The 19899-nt window shown below is 45.2% G+C and overlaps 1 protein-coding gene across 1 annotated transcript in view; it reads right to left on the bottom strand.

Moving 5' to 3' along the window:
• Positions 1 to 11539: 11539 nt before the first annotated feature.
• LOC139581739 (protocadherin Fat 2-like) overlaps positions 11540 to 19899 on the bottom strand; it is an 88409-nt gene continuing 80049 nt past the window's right edge. Inside the window, exons 26-28 of the mRNA XM_071411823.1 lie at positions 16167 to 16266; positions 15338 to 15785; positions 11540 to 14719 (exon numbers count right to left, since the gene is read on the bottom strand). Of these exons, the coding sequence (XP_071267924.1) occupies positions 14199 to 14719; positions 15338 to 15785; positions 16167 to 16266 (1069 nt within the window). The 3' untranslated portion in view covers positions 11540 to 14198. The remainder of the gene's footprint in view (positions 14720 to 15337; positions 15786 to 16166; positions 16267 to 19899) is intronic.

The raw sequence follows: 19899 nt of genomic DNA, 5'->3' as shown, positions 1-19899 counted from the left end.
AACAGGTCATCCAAAGTAAAATGATCATCCAACAGTCTTTGGATGTTGTTATTGTAGTCATATGGTCTCTGAACATTATCATTGTCTTTCTGAGTTGTTATTATTTTAGTCATATGGTCTCTGGACATTATCATTGTCTTTCTGGGATGTTGTTATTGTAGTCATATGGTCTCTGAACATTATCATTGTCTTTCTGGGATGTTGTTATTGTAGTCATATGGTCTCTGGACATTATCATTGTCTTTCTGAGTTGTTATTATTGTAGTCATATGGTCTCTGGACATTATCATTGTCTTTCTGGGATGTTGTTATTGTAGTCATATGGTCTCTGGACATTATCATTGTCTTTCTGAGTTGTTATTATTGTAGTCATATGGTCTCTGGACATTATCATTGTCTTTCTGGGATGTTGTTATTGTAGTCATATGGTCTCTGAACATTATCATTGTCTTTCTGGGATGTTGTTATTGTAGTCATATGGTCTCTGGACATTATCATTGTCTTTCTGGGATGTTGTTATTGTAGTCATATGGTCTCTGAACATTATCATTGTCTTTCTGGGATGTTGTTATTGTAGTCATATGGTCTCTGGACATTATCATTGTCTTTCTGGGATGTTGTTATTGTAGTCATATGGTCTCTGGACATTATCATTGTCTTTCTGGGATGTTGTTATTGTAGTCATATGTATGGTTGTGTGTCTATGTACTGTACTCATAATAAAATAAAACAATTATCAATGGGGGAAACATTTAAAAAAAGACAATTCCTGTTGCCATAGCATCATCATATGCCATGTTTATGTAGCCTTATGCTTGGAGAGGAAATCAGACTCAACCACTAGGTATCTTAGGAGAAGATAAGTAATACCTTGTCTCATTCACTAGGTATCTTAGGAGAAGATAAGTAGAACCTTGTCTCAACCACTAGGTATGTTAGGAGAAAATAAGTAATACCTTGTCTCAACCACTAGGTATCCTAGGAGAAGATAAGTAGCACCTTGTCTCAACCACTAGGTATGTTAGGAGAAGATAAGTAGCACCTTGTCTCAACCACTAGGTATGTTAGGAGAAGATAAGTAGCACCTTGTCTCAACCACTAGGTATGTTAGGAGAAGATAAGTAGCACCTTGTCTTAACCACTAGGTAGGAGAAGATACAGTAAGTAGCACTTTGTCCATACACTGAGTTTCACTCCAAATGTCAGAGGTAATAAGCATATCATAGGAGTCTGGTACAGGGCAGACACAGGTCATCTTGTTCTGTCTGAGAATATCCACCGGAGAATTATGTTCTCTTTTCTAACTCTCACTGTAATCACTATGGACAGACTGGACAGTAGATATATCTCTCACTGTAATCACTATGGACAGACTGGACAGTAGATATATCTCTCACTGTAATCACTATGGACAGACTGGACAGTAGGATACCTCTCACTGTAATCACTATGGACAGACTGGACTGTAGGGATACCTCTCACTGTAATCACTATGGAAAGACTGAACATTGGGGATACCTCTCACTGTAATCACTATGGACAGACTGGACAGTAGATATATCTCTCACTGTAATCACTATGGACAGACTGGACAGTAGGATACCTCTCAATGTAATCACTATGGACAGACTGGACAGTAGATATATCTCTCACTGTAATCACTATGGACAGACTGGACAGTAGGATACCTCTCACTGTAATCACTATGGACAGACTGGACTGTAGGGATACCTCTCACTGTAATCACTATGGAAAGACTGAACATTGGGGATACCTCTCACTGTAATCACTATGGACAAACTAGACAGTAGGATACCTCTCACTGTAATCACTATGGACAGACTGGACAGTAGGGATACCTCTCACTGTAATCACTATGGACAGACTGGACAGTAGGGATACCTCTCAATGTAATCACTATGGACAGACTAGACAGTAGGATACCTCTCACTGTAATCACTATGGACAGACTGGACAGTAGGATACCTCTCACTGTAATCACTATGGGCAGACTGGACAGTAGGGATACCTCTCACTGTAATCACTATGGACAAACTAGAAAGCAGGGATACCTCTCACTGTAATCACTATGGACAGACTGGACAGTAGGATACCTCTCACTGTTATCACTATGGACAGACTAGACAGTAGGGATACCTCTCACTGTAATCACTATGGACAGACTGGACAGTAGGATACCTCTCACTTTTATCACTATGGACAGACTGGACAGTAGGATACCTCTCATTGTAATCACTATGGACAGACTAGACAGTAGAATACCTCTCACTGTAATCACTATGGACAGACTGGACAGTAGGGATACCTCTCACTGTAATCACTATGGACAAACTGGACAGTAGGATACCTCTCACTGTAATCACTATGGACAGACTGGACAGTAGGATACCTCTCACTGTAATCACTATGGACAGACTGAACAGTAGGGATACCTCTCACTGTAATCACTATGGACAGACTGGACAGTAGGGATACCTCTCACTGTAATCACTATGGACAGACTGGACAGTAGGATACCTCTCACTGTAATCACTATGGACAAACTGGACAGTAGGATACCTCTCACTGTAATCACTATGGACAGACTGGACAGTAGGATACCTCTCACTGTAATCACTATGGACAGACTGGACAGTAGGATACCTCTCACTGTAATCACTATGGACAGACTGGACAGTAGGGATACCTCTCACTGTAATCACTATGGACAAACTAGACAGTAGGGATACCTCTCACTGTAATCACTATGGACAGACTGGACAGTAGGGACACCTCTCACTGTAATCACTGTGGACAGACTGGACAGTAGGGACACCTCTCACTGTAATCACTATGGACAGACTGGACAGTAGGATACCTCTCACTGTAATCACTATGGACAAACTAGACAGTAGGGATACCTCTCACTGTAATCACTATGGACAGACTGGACAGTAGGATACCTCTCACTGTAATCACTATGGACAGACTGGATAGTAGGGATACCTCTCACTGTAATCACTATGGACAGACTAGACAGTAGGATACCTCTCACTGTAATTACTATGGGCAGACTGGATAGTAGGGATACCTCTCACTGTAATCACTATGGACAGACTGGACAGTAGGGAACCTCTCACTGTAATCACTATGGACAGACTGGACAGTATGATACTTCTCACTGTAATCACTATGGACAGACTGGACAGTAGGGAACCTCTCACTGTAATCACTATGGACAGACTGGACAGTATGATACTTCTCACTGTAATCACTATGGACAGACTGGATAGTAGGGATACCTCTCACTGTAATCACTATGGACAGACTGGACAGTAGGGACACCTCTCACTGTAATCACTATGGACTATGGAAAGACTAGACAGTAGGATACCTCTCACTGTAATCACTATGGACAGACTGGACAGTATGATACTTCTCACTGTAATCACTATGGACAGACTGGACAGTAGGGAACCTCTCACTGTAATTACTATGGACAGACTGGACAGTAGGGAACCTCTCACTGTAATCACTATGGACAGACTGAACAGTAGGGATACCTCTCACTGTAATCACTATGGACAGACTGGACAGTATGATACTTCTCACTGTAATCACTATGGACAGACTGGACAGTAGGATACCTCTCACTGTAATCACTATGGACAGACTGGACAGTATGATACTTCTCACTGTAATCACTATGGACAGACTGGACAGTAGGGAACCTCTCACTGTAATTACTATGGACAGACTGGACAGTAGGGAACCTCTCACTGTAATCACTATGGACAGACTGAACAGTAGGGATACCTCTCACTGTAATCACTATGGACAGACTGGACAGTAGGGATACCTTTCACTGTAATCACTATGGACAGACTAGACAGTAGGGATACCTCTCACTGTAATCACTATGGACAGACTGGACAGTAGGATACCTCTCACTGTAATCACTATGGACAGACTGAACAGTAGGGATACCTCTCACTGTAATCACTATGGACAGACTGGACAGTAGGGATACCTCTCACTGTAATCACTATGGACAGACTGGACAGTAGGGATACCTCTCACTGTAATCACTATGGACAAACTAGACAGTAGGGATACCTCTCACTGTAATCACTATGGACAGACTGAACAGTAGGGATACCTCTCACTGTAATCACTATGGACAAACTAGACAGTAGGGATACCTCTCACTGTAATCACTATGGACAGACTGGACAGTAGGATACCTCTCACTGTAATCACTATGGACAAACTAGACTACACACACACACACACACACACACACACACACACACACACACACACACCTGTCTGGATGGTGTCATGTTTTTAGAGAGGCTAGTACTTCAATGGTGTCATGTTTTTAGAGAGGCTAGTACTTCAATGGTGTCATGTTTTTAGAGAGGCTAGTACTTCAATGGTGTCATGTTTTTAGAGAGGCTAGTACTTCAATGGTGTCATGTTTTTAGAGAGGCTAGTTTTTCAATGGTGTCATGTTTTTAGAGAGGCTAGTTTTTCAACGGTGTCATGTTTTTAGAGAGAGGGTAGTGTCTGAGAGCCTGATGGAGACTGACAGGCCTGGGGAGTGATTGACAGCTGGGTGGATGTGATGGCTTACTACACAGCGGGTCTAAAATAAGGGTTGTCAGTGAGGGGATGTTGCTGACTAACAACACCCTCACCAGGTGTGTGTGTGTGTGTGTGTGTGTGTGTGTGTGTGTGTGTGTGTGTGTGTGTGTGTGTGTGTGTGTGTGTGTGTGTGTGTGTGTGTGTGTGTGTGTGTGTGTGTGTGTGTGTGTGTGTGTGTGTGTGTGTGCGTGCGTGCGTTGGGAGTGATATAATTATGATTACTATAATTGCATTGCTGTGAATGTAGCAATATCATTTTGGTAATTAGGGGAAAGTTCAGGCCCATGTCATAGTCATTTTTATGTAGTTCAATTACCCACCAAAATGAGTGTGTTGTGTTCCAACTCAATGACCCTGTGTGAGTCCCAAAACATACCCTATTCCCTTTATAGAGCACTACTGTTGACCAGGGCCCATAGGGTAGTGCACTACTGTAGACCAGGGCCCATAGGGTAGTGTACTACTGTTGACCAGGGCCCATAGGGTAGTGTACTACTGTTGACCAGGGCCCATAGGGTAGTGTACTACTGTTGACCAGGACCCATAGGGTAGTGCACTACTGTTGACCAGGGCCCATAGGGTAGTGCACTACTGTAGACCAGGGGCCATAGGGTAGTGCACTACTGTAGACAAGGGCCCATAGGGTAGTGTACTACTGTTGACCAGGGCCCATAGGGTAGTGCACTACTGTAGACCAGGGCCTGTAGGGTAGTGTACTACTGTTGACCAGGGCCCATAGGGTAGTGTACTACTGTTGACCAGGGCCCGTAGGGTAGTGCACTACTGTTGACCAGGGCCTGTAGGGTAGTGTACTACTGTTGACCAGGGCCCATAGGGTAGTGTACTACTGTTGACCAGGGCCCGTAGGGTAGTGCACTACTGTTGACCAGGGCCCATAGGGTAGTGTACTACTGTTGACCAGGGCCCGTAGGGTAGTGTACTACTGTTGACCAGGACCCATAGGGTAGTGCACTACTGTTGACCAGGGCCCATAGGGTAGTGCACTACTGTAGACCAGGGCCCATAGGGTAGTGCACTACTGTAGACAAGGGCCCATAGGGTAGTGTACTACTGTTGACCAGGGCCCATAGGGTAGTGCACTACTGTAGACCAGGGCCTGTAGGGTAGTGTACTACTGTTGACCAGGGCCCATAGGGTAGTGTACTACTGTTGACCAGGGCCCGTAGGGTAGTGCACTACTGTTGACCAGGGCCTGTAGGGTAGTGTACTACTGTTGACCAGGGCCCATAGGGTAGTGTACTACTGTTGACCAGGGCCCGTAGGGTAGTGCACTACTGTTGACCAGGGCCCATAGGGTAGTGTACTACTGTAGACCAGGACCCATAGGGTAGTGTACTACTGTTGACCAGGGCCCATAGGGTAGTGTACTACTGTAGACCAGGGCCCATAGGGTAGTGTACTACTGTAGACCAGGACCCATAGGGTAGTGTACTACTGTTGACCAGGGCCCATAGGGTAGTGTCCTACTGTTGACCAGGGCCCATAGGGTAGTGCACTACTGTAGACCAGGGCCCATAGGGTAGTGTACTACTGTTGACCAGGGCCCATAGGGTAGTGTACTACTGTTGACCAGGGCCCATAGGGTAGTGTACTACTGTTGACCAGGACCCATAGGGTAGTGCACTACTGTTGACCAGGGCCCATAGGGTAGTGTACTACTGTTGACCAGGACCCATAGGGTAGTGTACTACTGTTGACAAGGGCCCATAGGGTAGTGTACTACTGTAGACCAGGACCCATAGGGTAGTGCACTACTGTAGACCAGGGCCCATAGGGTAGTGTATTACTGTTGACCAGGGCCCATAGGGTAGTGCACTACTGTTGACCAGGGCCCATAGGGTAGTGTCCTACTGTAGACCAGGGCCCATAGGGTAGTGTACTACTGTAGACCAGGGCCCATAGGGTAGTGTACTACTGTTGACCAGGGCCCATAGGGTAGTGCACTACTGTTGACCAGGGCCCATAGGGTAGTGTACTACTGTTGACCAGGGCTCATAGGGTAGTGCACTACTGTTGACCAGGGCCCATAGGGTAGTGTAGTACTGTTGACCAGGGCCCATAGGGTAGTGCACTACTGTTGACCAGGGCCCATAGGGTAGTGTACTACTGTAGACCAGGACCCATAGGGTAGTGCACTACTGTTGACCAGGGCCCATAGGGTAGTGTATTACTGTTGACCAGGGCCCATAGGGTAGTGCACTACTGTTGACCAGGGCCCATAGGGTAGTGTCCTACTGTAGACCAGGGCCCATAGGGTAGTGTACTACTGTAGACCAGGGCCCATAGGGTAGTGTACTACTGTTGACCAGGGCCCATAGGGTAGTGCACTACTGTTGACCAGGGCCCATAGGGTAGTGTACTACTGTAGACCAGGGCCCATAGGGTAGTGTACTACTGTTGACCAGGGCCCATAGGGTAGTGCACTACTGTTGACCAGGGCCCATAGGGTAGTGTACTACTGTTGACCAGGGCTCATAGGGTAGTGCACTACTGTTGACCAGGGCCCATAGGGTAGTGTACTACTGTAGACCAGGGCCCATAGGGTAGTGCACTACTGTTGACCAGGGCCCATAGGGTAGTGTACTACTGTTGACCAGGGCCCATAGGGTAGTGCACTACGTTGGACCAGGGCTCATAGGGTAGTGTACTACTGTAGACCAGGGCCCATAGGGTAGTGTACTACTGTAGACCAGGGCCCATAGGGTAGTGCACTACGTTGGACCAGGGCTCATAGGGTAGTGTACTACTGTTGACCAGGGCCCATAGGGTAGTGTACTACTGTTGACCAGGGCCCATAGGGTAGTGTACTACTGTAGACCAGGGCCCATAGGGTAGTGTACTACTGTAGACCAGGGCCCATAGGGTAGTGTACTACTGTAGACCAGGGCTCATAGGGTAGTGCACTACTGTTGACCAGGGCCCATAGGGTAGTGTACTACTGTAGACCAGGACCCATAGGGTAGTGTAGTACTGTAGACCAGGGCCCATAGGGTAGTGTACTACTGTAGACCAGGACCCATAGGGTAGTGTACTACTGTAGACCAGGGCCCATAGGGTAGTGTACTACTGTAGACCAGGACCCATAGGGTAGTGTACTACTGTAGACCAGGGCCCATAGGGTAGTGTACTACTGTAGACCAGGGCCTGTAGGGTAGTGTACTACTGTAGACCAGGGCTCATAGGGTAGTGCACTACTGTTGACCAGGGCCCATAGGGTAGTGTACTACTGTAGACCAGGACCCATAGGGTAGTGTAGTACTGTAGACCAGGGCCCATAGGGTAGTGTACTACTGTAGACCAGGACCCATAGGGTAGTGTACTACTGTAGACCAGGGCCCATAGGGTAGTGTACTACTGTAGACCAGGACCCATAGGGTAGTGCACTACTGTTGACCAGGGCCCATAGGGTAGTGTACTACTGTAGACCAGGACCCATAGGGTAGTGCACTACTGTTGACCAGGGCCCATAGGGTAGTGTATTACTGTTGACCAGGGCCCATAGGGTAGTGCACTACTGTTGACCAGGGCCCATAGGGTAGTGTCCTACTGTAGACCAGGGCCCATAGGGTAGTGTACTACTGTAGACCAGGGCCCATAGGGTAGTGTACTACTGTTGACCAGGGCCCATAGGGTAGTGCACTACTGTTGACCAGGGCCCATAGGGTAGTGTACTACTGTTGACCAGGGCTCATAGGGTAGTGCACTACTGTTGACCAGGGCCCATAGGGTAGTGTACTACTGTAGACCAGGGCCCATAGGGTAGTGCACTACTGTTGACCAGGGCCCATAGGGTAGTGTACTACTGTTGACCAGGGCCCATAGGGTAGTGCACTACGTTGGACCAGGGCTCATAGGGTAGTGTACTACTGTAGACCAGGGCCCATAGGGTAGTGTACTACTGTAGACCAGGGCCCATAGGGTAGTGCACTACGTTGGACCAGGGCTCATAGGGTAGTGTACTACTGTTGACCAGGGCCCATAGGGTAGTGTACTACTGTTGACCAGGGCCCATAGGGTAGTGTACTACTGTAGACCAGGGCCCATAGGGTAGTGTACTACTGTAGACCAGGGCCCATAGGGTAGTGTACTACTGTAGACCAGGGCTCATAGGGTAGTGCACTACTGTTGACCAGGGCCCATAGGGTAGTTTACTACTGTAGACCAGGACCCATAGGGTAGTGTAGTACTGTAGACCAGGGCCCATAGGGTAGTGTACTACTGTAGACCAGGACCCATAGGGTAGTGTACTACTGTAGACCAGGGCCCATAGGGTAGTGTACTACTGTAGACCAGGACCCATAGGGTAGTGTACTACTGTAGACCAGGGCCCATAGGGTAGTGTACTACTGTAGACCAGGGCCTGTAGGGTAGTGTACTACTGTTGACCAGGGCCCATAGGGTAGTGTACTACTGTTGACCAGGACCCATAGGGTAGTGTACTACTGTTGACCAGGACCCATAGGGTAGTGTACTACTGTATACCAGGGCCCATAGGGTAGTGTACTACTGTAGACCAGGGCCCATAGGGTAGTGTACTACTGTAGACCAGGGCCCATAGGGTAGTGCACTACTGTTGACCAGGGCCCATAGGGTAGTGTACTACTGTAGACCAGGGCCTGTAGGGTAGTGTACTACTGTAGACCAGGGCCCATAGGGTAGTGTACTACTGTAGACCAGGGCTCATAGGGTAGTGTACTACTGTAGACCAGGGCCCATAGGGTAGTGTACTACTGTAGACCAGGGCCCATAGGGTAGTGTACTACTGTAGACCAGGGCCTGTAGGGTAGTGTACTACTGTAGACCAGGGCCCATAGGGTAGTGTACTACTGTAGACCAGGGCCTGTAGGGTAGTGTACTACTGTAGACCAGGGCCCATAGGGTAGTGTACTACTGTAGACCAGGGCCCATAGGGTAGTGTACTACTGTAGACCAGGGCTCATAGGGTAGTGTACTACTGTAGACCAGGGCCCATAGGGTAGTGTACTACTGTTGACCAGGGCCCATAGGGTAGTGTACTACTGTTGACCAGGGCCCATAGGGTAGTGTACTACTGTTGACCAGGGCCCATAGGGTAGTGTACTACTGTTGACCAGGGCCCATAGGGTAGTGTCCTACTGTTGACCAGGGCCCATAGGGTATTGTCCTACTGTTGACCAGGGCCCATAGGGTAGTGTACTACTGTTGACCAGGGCCCATAGGGTAGTGTACTACTGTTGACCAGGGCCCATAGGGTAGTGTACTACTGTTGACCAGGGCCATAGGGTAGTGTCCTACTGTTGACCAGGGCCCATAGGGTAGTGTACTACTGTTGACCAGGGTACAGAACATTGAGCCTCTGAGATTTCTCAACCCCCAGTCACCCATCTAAATCAGTGGTCACCAACCTAGTTGATCACCAAACATTTCTGTAGAAAAGCCAACAATAAAGGCTTGCACTTCTTTTTTGAAATTCAGAAGCCCTGCGTACCGGGTAGTCAAAGTATTCCCGTGTCGAACCATTTCATTTGTCTTTAAAGACAAACTCCACCTACCAGTCCACCTACCAGACGGAGGAAAGACAAACTCCGCCTACCAGACCGGAGGAAAGACAAACTCCGCCTACCAGACCGGAGGGAAGACAAACTCTGCCTACCAGACGGAGGGAAGACAAACTCTGCCTACCAGACGGAGGGAAGACAAACTCCGCCTACCAGACCGGAGGGAAGACAAACTCCGCCTACCAGACGGAGGGAAGACAAACTCTGCCTACCAGACGGAGGGAAGACAAACTCCGCCTACCAGACCGGAGGGAAGACAAACTCTGCCTACCAGACGGAGGGAAGACAAACTCTGCCTACCAGTTAGATGGAGAGATCTGTGACTAAATCGAGTGTGTCTACTGTGTTGGCCAATGGGATATCTCAAATCACCGTGACTACAGTTTCCACAACCCCGACCACAGCAACATTTCATACTAGCCTACAGTACGTGAGATTCATAACTTTTAAAACCTTGACCAGAGAGAGAGAGAGAGACTGTCAAAGACTACAGCGAAGAGCTTCTGTTTTGATGAGTGAGTTCACGTCTAAGTTTTTATTCAGCACTGTCAACAAGGTTTTTATTCAACACTATTACAAAACATAAAGCCTGCTTTTCCATACTTCCCCTGGTGCTGCAATGAATGTGTAGCCAAGTGTATCGATAGCTATGTGTTTTTATTGTTATTAGCAGCTCGTGGTGTCTATCAATATAGGGGAATATTTAACTTTCTCTGGTCACATGATCAACATGATTGTGTGCATGAGGCAGATACGGTGCGACTCGAGTTTCACCATCAGATGGAAGACGATGTCCCCTCTCTCTAGTCAGTCTCACCGGAGGAAAGGAAAGAGGGAGCAGTCAGGGACCGTGAGAGGTGGACCCTCTGTTGTTCTCTCCCTCCCTTCGCTGAGACTAATGCTGTGTTCAAACAACTGGGAACTCGGGAACTAGGAAATCTCCGACTTCAATGCGTTCAAGACTACTGGGAACTCAGAGAAAGAAAAAAAAAGACATTGAAATTAGAGCGATAAGTGACCGTGACACTGTCTCCGAGTAGGCTTAATGTGGGGGGAAAACATCTGGTCTTCACAAAGGGAAAATGTTTTGTAAAATGATACATGTTTTGAAGGAGAAGGGAGTTTTATTCTACCAATATGATAATGCATTGTTGAACATTACGTTGGTAACAAGGGAAGTTATTGTGACATCATCAAATTGTGTCTCCTTGTGGTCACTGCTGGCGCTGCATGTATATGTGGGAGGTTAGAACCTGGGGACAATGTTATAGACGTCAATTCAAAAGCATCAGCGCATTACACATACAAGGATTACAATAATTACTGACAAAGTATAATTGTTAATATAAGATCATATTTTATTCATGGTGTCTTTTACAGTGTTAAACAAAATGGGAATTACAACATTACTTAAAAATCTCTCACAGAGAAACAACTTAAAAAACATGGGGTTTATAACACCTCACATTGATACAAAAATAATACACTTAAAAATACATTCATGTGAACTCATTGGTCTAGCACACACATACACAGCACATATAAACACATTGGGAAATCATGATAACCCCTCGGGATTTTCCAGAAATCCTGGTTAAATGATTCTCCGATTTCCTGCTGATTCCCTCCTGGTTGCAGGAAACTTCCAACCGGGTTTCTGGAACCCTTACAACAGACTGAAAAGGAACTGTGCCCAACCACAGTCTCCACACGTATGAGCTGCCATTCTGTACATACGAACTGAAAATGCTTGATTTTGTTTTCTTCTTCTCCAAACCCATGCGCACTAACCACTACAACAAAGCGATGGATATCCTTTCCACACAAAAATACTTAATTGGTCACCAATTACACAACACAAGCACACTATCAGGCCTAATGCATGCTTCCGATGTTGCACTCAGGCTTTTGAGAACACACATTACCGAGTGATAATGCTATCCCAGTTTTCTTTTTCTGTTTTCTTATAGAAATGTGTTAACAAATTGTTACAGTAATGTTGGTTTTGTACCTGGGTGTAGAAGCACAGAATTTGTTGTTTTATGGGTAACCAACAGTCACGTTGCGTTACAGTATCAACCTTTTTCACCGCCAACCTGTTATTTCTGTTGGTTTAAAATGACTGAGCAGTAGAATATGTTAAACCTTTAAATATACTATATGTAAAAAACAATTCATGTGGAATAATGCATTCTGTACACAGGCCCAAACAGAACACTTGTATCATAACAGGCCTGCATATTCTGTACATATATAATAGCTGCATAGACATTCTGTACTGTTGGGCTATATACAGTCAGATTAGATACAACATTCTGTACTGTTGGGCTATATACAGTCAGATTAGATACCACATTTATGTGTTGGGCTATATACAGTCAGATTAGATACCACATTCATGTGTTGGGCTATATACAGTCAGATTAGATACCATATTTATGTGTTGGGCTATATACAGTCAGATTAGATACAACATTCTGTACTGTTGGGCTATATACAGTCAGATTAGATACCACATTTATGTGTTGGGCTATATACAGTCAGATTAGATACAACATTCTGTACTGTTGGGCTATATACAGTCAGATTAGATACCACATTTATGTGTTGGGCTATATACAGTCAGATTAGATACCACATTTATGTGTTGGGCTATATACAGTCAGATTAGATACCACATGTATGTGTTGGGCTATATACAGTCAGATTAGATACCACATTTATGTGTTGGGCTATATACAGTCAGATTAGATACAACATTCTGTACTGTTGGGCTATATACAGTCAGATTAGATACCACATTTATGTGTTGGGCTATATACAGTCAGATTAGATACCACATTCTGTACTGTTGGGCTATATACAGTCAGATTAGATACCACATTTATGTGTTGGGCTATATACAGTCAGATTAGATACCACATTTATGTGTTGGGCTATATACAGTCAGATTAGATACAACATTCTGTACTGTTGGGCTATATACAGTCAGATTAGATACCACATTTATGTGTTCGGACTCAAAATACTGTTTACAACCAAATACCACCAACCGCTACAATTCCGAGATTTTTTTTTTGAGATCAAAGTCAGAATACTTCCACACTATGCACTATTTACACAATTGGCAATATCAGCAATTAAAGTTATATTGAATATTTTACAACAAACACGTGTAATATTTGTGAATATTTATTATCTACTTATTCATTAAATTTATGGATTTCTTCTCACTGTTAGGATCCAGTCCCCTTCATTATTTTGTCACATATGACCTCCGTCCCAAACGGCACCCTATTCCCTACGCAGTGCACTACTTTGGTCCAGGGTCCATAGGTATAGGGGGCTATTTGAGACCCACTCCATATCACTGAATGGTGAGGTCACAAATAGGAACTGTATTAATCTATGTGACATCTTTATGGTTATTATGGTTGTTATTATTGTATTAAATGGAGCTATTTTCTGCATGAAATGTAGGCATATTCATTCTTATAGGAATTGTTTTTTATGTAAACCCACTCTCTTTATACGGTCGTGTTGCGTGACCTTGTTGTTACATAGTTGTCTAGGCATATTCATTCTTATTGGAATTGGTTTCACCCAAAGCCAGTCTCTCTCCCCCTCGGATGGAGAGTGGTCTAGATGAGCGAGTTCGATATTGCTGCAGTTTTTAGTACAGCATATATTTGTGTTGCGTGGCCTTGTTGCCATCGTTTCAGATAAAACATCCTGTAATACTGTTCAATCCTGTGGAACAAAAGGTGAGTGACTCTTTCATTTACTCTACTGAATGTCAAGCCCACTTAGATGCCGATCAATCACATTTTATGGAGACATTCTAAGAATTGACTGTATAGAATATATTAAATTCACCTCGTAGAATGTGCCAGAATCATCTCTTTCGTAGAAACGTTGCAGTCTCTCCCTGAAAGAGACCTCTGATAGGGAGCACTGTATCTTTAACTCTAGAATAGAACACTTTAAAACATTCTAGAACATAACCTCCTCACAGCTTCCATAGTCGCTCTCCACCATGTCAGACCCGTTGTAGCAGCGAGAGTTCCGTCCTGCATGCCTAGCCTGCTGGGGTGGAGGGGGAGGAGGAGGAGAGTTACTCTCAGCGTAGGACGGCGTGGCAACGCTGAGGCGCATGCTGAGGCGCCGGTAGCCTGACGACACATTGTCCATGCTTTGTGCATGTTGCGTCGGATAGTAACTGATGGCAGTGTACTCGTTGGGGCACTGAGAGATGGGTAATGGAAGACCGTCAGGCCCCAGGAAGTCATCCAGGTTCTGGTTACTGTAGCAGGGCGGTAAGGGAGCGCGGCGGTCAGAACGCTCCAGGGGAAACGGGAATCCGCCGAAGCGAGAGTTTCTACGTGAGTCTATTGATGCGGTCACAGAGCCGTAGGTGTCCTCCACAATGTCGAACTGGGGAAACTCCTGCACCTGGGGGTACTCTTGGACCGAGGGGGTCGGTCGACCGTAGTAGTCAGGATCGGCAGGGTAGACTGAACGGCAGGGAAAAGAGAGAGAACACTCATTATCATTCACTATAGTCCTTCAGTATTATCGCCTTTCAGAGGATCTTCATACCAAATTTCAAAGTGTCCTTGTCGGTTATTAAACTCCTTAAACAACTCATTATAAGTAAGGTATTATAACCTCTGAGTGATGAAAAACCTATTAAAATTCAACACCTTGACACTTATCCTCTGCAGGAATTTCCTGCCTGACCAGACTACTGCTCAACGCCACATGTTCTGTATGTATCACAACTGATAATGGATTACATCCATGTATGGATGAGTAACCTCCATTGTTTTGATCTAAAGGACAAAGTGAGAAGGAGTATAATATGAATAATGGCTTTGTTATATCCTCCACATCTCCAGATCATTCACCTTCAGACACTTTCTGGGTGTCTCATTGGTCATCTCAATGAAATGCTGTCACTTAGTGTTGGATAAAGTGAAGACTGGCCCGGCAGGTTGAGTAAGCTACTACCACAGTTATTACCACAGTTATTACCACAGTTATCAATAAAGTAAAAACTCAGACAGTTAGCTTAAAGTATCCACTCCAATTTCCCCTCTGGGAGATTATTCAATTTTATTCAATGAACTCACCTTCATAGTCCTTATCCCAGTGGTGTTTCCTGATGGACTCATTGTCAGAGATGGTTGAAGGTGTAGGAGGGAGGTTGGGGGCCACACTACACACCACAGGCCCCTGTGGCTTTTGCTTCCCGGCCCTTAGGCTTACCTGGGACCCCAGCCCCAGGTCCATCTGGCTGTGAGGCCTCAGAGATCTGAAGGGACTGTGTATGTTATCCAGGTCGTTACCAGAGCCCATCAGCATGTTCATCTCTATTGGGCTGACCTTTGGAGTGCCGGCCATCATGGATTTGGCCAGACTGGGTTGGAAGTAACCGTTGGAGTCCTGAACACAGACAGGCTTCTTCTTCTGTTGGACATAACGTTTGCGGACGCAGACGAAGACACCGACCAGGAAGAAAACCCCCATCAAGCTGGCACAGATCTCCACTATCTCGATGTAGCCCAGCCCGGCGTACACCTGTATTGAGGATGAGACAGGACACCTTTTGGTTAGCTTTAAGCAGGGCCGTCTAAGGCTGAGATTTGGTTGGGACCCCCCGCCCTAACTCTCAACAGGAAGTTTGAGACCCTGACTGAGTTCCCAAAAACTAAAATAAAACTATAAGTTATGGGCCTAGCGGAGCCAGTCCTGGCTTAACTAAAATTCTCCAGGGGTGAAGTTTCCTGTATGTACAGGTCTAGGATCAGCTCCCCCCCCAATCATAACCTTTACCAGTAGTGGGGAAAAAGGCTAAACTGACCCAATATCAGCATCTAGGGCAATTTCACCCTATTCCTACTAAAACCAGATATGTTACACAAAGCATTATGTGTACCTTAGTTTAGCATGTTACAATACCTGGGGTAGAGGATCGCAGTGGATGGAGCCCCCGGAGAAGGTACAGTTGTACCCTTCTAGACACGGGTTGGGGGAGCATCCGTCGATTAGGCTCTGACACCTAAAGAAGAGGGAGCAGAAGAATACTTTGTTGTCCATTAACTTGCAGAGAACGGAAATTCGTTTTTTTTGCTTTCAGTACTCAAGGAAGGAAGGAGGACAAGCAACAGAATTAGGCTTAATCAGTTTGGGGACATGTAAATGTACAAAATGCCGAATGCTGTTCTCCAGCCCCTGAGCCAATCAAACTAGGAGCACGGCACGTGTAACATTTTCCGTGACTAACCAAAAAGAATCAGAACACCTGTACCATATGGCAGGTGAGGAGGTCTTAAAGAATCAGAACACCTGTACCATATGGCAGGTGAGGAGGTCTTAAAGAATCAGAACACCTGTACCATATGGCAGGTGAGGAGGTCTTAAAGAATCAGAACACCTGTACCATATGGCAGGTGAGGAGGTCTTAAAGAATCAGAACACCTGTACCATATGGCAGGTGAGGAGGTCTTAAAGAATAAGAACACCTGTACCATATGGCAGGTGAGGAGGTCTTAAAGAATCAGAACACCTGTACCATATGGCAGGTGAGGAGGTCTTAAAGAATCAGAACAACTGTACCATATGGATCATTGGTACTCTAACTTCCGCGACGCATACAAAGCCCTCCCTTGCCCTCCTTTCGGCAAATCTGACCACGACTCCATTTTGTTGCTCCCAGCCGATAGACAGAAACTAAAATAGGAAACGCCCGTGCTCAGGTCTGTTCAGCGCTGGTCCGACCAATCTGATTCAATGCTTCAAGATTGCTTTGATCACGTGGACTGGGATATGTTCCGGATAGCCTCAGACAACATTGATGTATAAGCTGATTAGGTGAGCGAGTTTATTAGCAAGTGCATCGGTGATGTTGTTCCCACGGTGACTATTAAATCCTTCCCCAACCAGAAACCGTGGATTGATGGCAGCATTCGCGCAAAACTGAAAGCGTGAACCACTGCTTTTAATCACGGTAAGGCGACCGGAAACATGACTGAATACAAACAGTGTAGCTATTCCCTCCGCAAGGCAATCAAACAAGCTGAGCGTCAGTATAGAGACAAAGTAGAGTCGCAATTCAACGGCTCAGACATGAGACGTATGTGGCAGGGTCTACAGTCATTCACGGATTATAAAAATAAAACCAGCCCCGTTGCGGACCCCGACGTCTTGCTCCCAGATAAACTAAACAACTTCTTCGCTCGCTTTGAGGACAATACAATGCCACTGACACGGCCCGCTACCAAAACCTGCGGGCTCTCCTTCACCGCAGCCAACATGAGTAAAACATTTAAACGTGTTAACCCTCGCGAGGATGAACAGACCAGCTGGCTGGTGTGTTTACGGACATATTCAATCAATCCCTATCCCAGTCTGATGTTCCCACATGCTTTAAAACTTCTTGCCACTATAGGGGGTGCTGTTTCGCATTAGCATAATTTGCTCAACAGATTAAACGGCTTCCTAATAAATTCTTGCTCGTACAATATGCATATTATTGTTATTATTGGATAGAAAACACTCTCTAGTTTCTATAGCCGTTGGAATTTTGTCTCTGAGTGGTACAGAACTCAATCTACAGCACTTTTCATGATAGGGAGTCAGATTTCAGACATCCTGGCCCCTGATCTGGAGTCAGTTTAAAGGTCCCTGTAAATGCTATGGAGAAACAGACACGTCTTACGTCTTCCCCTGGATGTCAGTACGTGATGACGCTTTGAATGGAGTCGATTGCGCAATCAGGGGCTGCATAAAAGAGCAAATACCGGAAGTAGCATCCCTTTGCTGCCTGCGCGTTGCGCACGGAGGACGTCGGACTCGCCTCCTTCCAAGCGTTTGTTTAGCCAGTAATATTTCTCTGGTCATGTTTTTACTCGTTAGAGGTGTTAAAAACATCATAAGGTAGTTAATTTAAACCGTTTTATAGCAATTTATATCCGTTTAGTGCGATTTTGACCCATTTATTTCTGAGGCACTTTGAACAGCTGGGCACGTTTCCAGTTCATGCCGAACGTTAGTGGGCATTTCCACATGGCAAGAGGACAGCTTTCGACCGAAAGACGATTAGACCCAAGAAAGGATTCTTTGCCCAAGATTCTGATGGAAGAACAGCTCACAGTAAGAACAATTTATGATGATAAATCGTGTTTCTGTCGAAAAATGTTAAACGCTTATGTCGCCATTTTGTTTTGTATAGCTTCGCTTGGCGCAACCTGTATTGAAAAGTAAGGATAATTTAAAAAATGTAAATCAGCGATTGCATTAAGAACGAATTTGTCTTTCGATTCCTGTCAACCCTGTATTTTTTTGTCAAGTATATGATTAGCTTTTGATTAAACTAGATCACTAAAAGATGGCGACCGACATTTCCAGGCTTGTTTTGCTACTATTTTCATTGTATAACCACGTTTTTTTATGGCTAAATATGCACATTTTCGAACAAACTCTATATGTATGTTGTAAAATGATGTTACTGGAGTGTCATCGGAAGAATTCTGAGAAGGTTAGTGAAAAAATTAATATATTTTGGCGATGATAACGATATCGCTCTCTTTAGCTTGAATTCATGCTGGGGTAACGTTTGCATATGTGGTATGCTAATATAACGATTTATTGTGTTTTCGCCGTAAAACACTTAGAAAATCTGAAATATTGTCTGAATTCACAAGATCTGTGTCTTTCCAATGCTATGCTTTGTCTATTTTTAAGAAATGTTTTATGATGAGTAAATTGGTAATACACGTTGCTCTCTGTAGTAATTCTAGTCGCTTTGGTGAGATTTGTGATGGTGGCTGCAATGGCAAACTATGATTTATACCTGAAATATGCACATTTTCTAACAAAACCTATCCTATACCATAAATATGTTATCAGACTGTCATCTGATGAGGTTTTTTCTTGGTTAGTGGCTATCAATATCTTAGTTTAGCCGAATTGGTGATAGCTACTGGTGGAGAGAAAAAATGGTGGACAAAGAAATTGTGTATTTTGCTAACGTGTTTAGCTAATAGATTTACATATTGTGTCTTCCCTGTAAAACATTTAAAAAATCTGAAATGGTGGCTTTATTCACAAGATCTGTATCTTTCATTAGGTGTCTTGGACTTGTGATTTAATGATATTTAGATGCTACTATTTAATTGTGACGCTATGCTAGCGATGCTAATCAGTGTGGGGGGGGGGGGGTGGGGGGTGATCCCGGATCCGGGGTTGAGGCTCGTTAGAGGTTAAGAGGGCCACTATTGTTCCTGTTCCCAAGAAAGCTAAGATAACTGAGATAAACGGTTATCGCCCCGAAGCACACACTTCCGTCATCATGAAGTATTTTGAGAGATTAGTCAAGGATCATATAACCTCCACCCTACCTGACACCCTAGACCCACTCCAATTTGCTTACCACCCCAATAGGTCCACAGACGGCGCAATCACACTGCACACTGCCCTAACCCATCTGCACAAGAGGAATACCTATGTAAGAATGCTGTTCATCGATTACAGCTCAGCATTTAACACCATAGAACCCTCCAAACTCGTCATTAAGCTCGAGAACATGGGTCTCGACCCCGCCCTGTGCAACTGGGTCCTGGACTTTCTGACGGGCCGCCCCTAGGTGGTGAGGGTAGGGAACAACCTCTCCACCCCGCTGATCCTCAACACT

Source organism: Salvelinus alpinus, chromosome 7 (assembly GCF_045679555.1).
Source record: "Salvelinus alpinus chromosome 7, SLU_Salpinus.1, whole genome shotgun sequence".
Lineage (NCBI taxonomy): Eukaryota > Metazoa > Chordata > Actinopteri > Salmoniformes > Salmonidae > Salvelinus > Salvelinus alpinus.
This window is presented reverse-complemented; position numbering and strand designations above follow the sequence as displayed.